Genomic DNA, 2,315 nt, shown 5'->3' on the forward strand with positions numbered 1-2,315 from the left:
AAACATACCTCCAAAATACGATCAGAGGTGCAGAGCTTCATTCCCCAATTGGAAACCTTGTAGTCGGCTTCCTTCTGCAGATCCTCAATGGTCTGAACCAGCACCTGGTTCTGGTCTGCAAGGTCATTCACATAAGACCACAGGAAATTCACTTTCTTCTGCAAGAATAACAGAACAGCATGATCAAACAGTGGTTAATTCGTTGGCTTTCAACATACTGACTGCACAACCAAGCCGTTTTCTCCTACTATGCAAATTGTTTATTTTTATTGACTCCGTCAAATCAACAAAAAGCTAAAACTTAAACCTAGAGCAGTAAAGACAATGAACATTATGTCTAACCCAAACAAAATCCCACAGTTTTCCTTAGAAATTACATTGATATACAACTATTTTGTATTAGCTGTGTTTGCTCTGAGGGAAAACAATTTAGGAACAGCATATGAAAACAACATGGTAAAGTATTCCATTTGTTTTCCCTTCAATAGCCACTTGTAGCAACTACATTATGCTATGTATATGTATGATGATGTTTAGGGAAATAAAACGAAGCATGCTGAATTACAGCGTGGGAAAGGACATAAATGCCAGTCTACGGTGTTGAAGTCGAGCACTACTCTCATCCATCCACCCCCAATTCCTGCAAATACCTCCTACGTTGGGGCAAAGAGTTGCCAGAAAACATAAATCTCTTTTACAAATTAGTTGCAATTCAAATGTCATTCTTGAGAGTCAGGGTTGCAAAGACAGTTTGTCATCTTCGCTGACCTATAAATGTAGTATTCCCTCTTGGCAAATCAGTGTTTTTGAAGTTGACAGAATACATAAGTAAGATGCATAATTCCGCCAATATTCATCAAACGTCAAAGTGATGTCAGATATCACTTTGACACAACTGAATGAAGAGGAAAAACAGCAACTATACGCCAAACGGGAAACACTGTCGCTCCCTAGACAAACAGGATCATCTGAAAATGTATTTTTTTATTTAGTCTAATCCAACCCTTGTCTTGGGGGTAGTCCCATTGAGATTTAGAATCAGATTCAACAGAGAGCTACACGGGGTGGGAGAGTCAATAGTCTCGCAAGGCAGGTTGTGATTATTTAACGTTGTAACACACACCTGAAGACAACTTGCAGAAATTGTGGTGTTTGACTACATCTACTGCTGATGGCCACAGACTGCCATCTGGAGTAGGACCCACAAAACAAGAGCAGCAGTATGATGCTTCTGAGGGAAGTTGTGTAAAATATGCAATAGCCAACAATAACATCATCCAAGCTGATGATGCTTTTACATCAGATTTACGGCAGCACTATTGCCTTTTGTGGCAAATATTTACTCGTTCTACCTAGCTTTAGTTTAATAACAACTCTATTGGCATATTGGCTTGTTAGTTATAGAATGTATATTAGGACTGGATTTCCAGTCTAAATTATTGCCCTTATTAAGGCATTATCTTCATGAGGGGTATCAAATTGGGTTTGAAATTTAAAACATTGTTTTCCTTTCCAAACCCTCCATATAAAACGAGGCCTCTCAGACAGAGGTCAGACTGTGTTATTAAAGAGGAATACTTGAGCAGACAAGAGAACATAGTTGGTCAGGGATTAGAGCAGGTTTAAAAAGAGCCCTTTCCCTGCTGCTGCTTTGGAAGTTCACATTTTATTGTTGACAAAAAAATAGGTCACGTAAACAGCTCCACAACTGAGCTCATGTATCAAATCCTCAGTTCTTCAGTACAGTCTTCCAGGTCAGTCTTTTATCTCAGGTAAAAAAAATAAATAAAAAAAAAACTGCTTGTGATTTGTTCCTAAAAGGGATTTCACAGGTAGCCAAGTAGATAGCCTACACATACAATGATTGCAGCTCTGATAAAAGGGAATACCCTTGAATTGCTGAATAATTTGCTTTAGAGGAGCACCTGTACATCTGTGTTCATAAACGCCTGTCCCCTAAAGCCAAAAAAGTCAACAAGAGGTTTTATACCGTCCCCTGATGCATAATATAACACGGGTGTATAGCTTCAGGGAGAGTTACTTTCCAAAGATGGTAGATGTGACAATTTCAGATCACATTCTAAAGTTGACATTGTGTTTAAAAAGATGTGGAATTGAAAATGCTTCCATGAACTACAGCATGTTGGTTTTCCATCTTTTAAAACAGCTATTTGTGACTGTGGAAGCAACACCTGCTGCCATACAGCTGGTTTAAATGTTGGTAGTCTCGCTTTGCCAGACCCTCCTCCACCAAGGCGCTGCAAAAGAGGGTCTGGTGAGTCCACACACTATTCCTGGATGGGAGAAAAATGTGC

At 39.3% G+C, this 2,315-nt stretch overlaps 1 protein-coding gene across 1 annotated transcript in view; it reads right to left on the reverse strand.

Annotated features, from left to right (window-relative positions):
• LOC116672368 (trichohyalin) overlaps positions 1-2,315 on the reverse strand; it is a 104,091-nt gene that overhangs the window by 99,563 nt on the left and 2,213 nt on the right. Inside the window, exon 2 of the mRNA XM_032504179.1 lies at positions 9-158. Within this exon, the coding sequence (XP_032360070.1) occupies positions 9-158 (150 nt within the window). The remainder of the gene's footprint in view (positions 1-8; positions 159-2,315) is intronic.

Source organism: Etheostoma spectabile, chromosome 22, assembly GCF_008692095.1.
Source record: "Etheostoma spectabile isolate EspeVRDwgs_2016 chromosome 22, UIUC_Espe_1.0, whole genome shotgun sequence".
Lineage (NCBI taxonomy): Eukaryota > Metazoa > Chordata > Actinopteri > Perciformes > Percidae > Etheostoma > Etheostoma spectabile.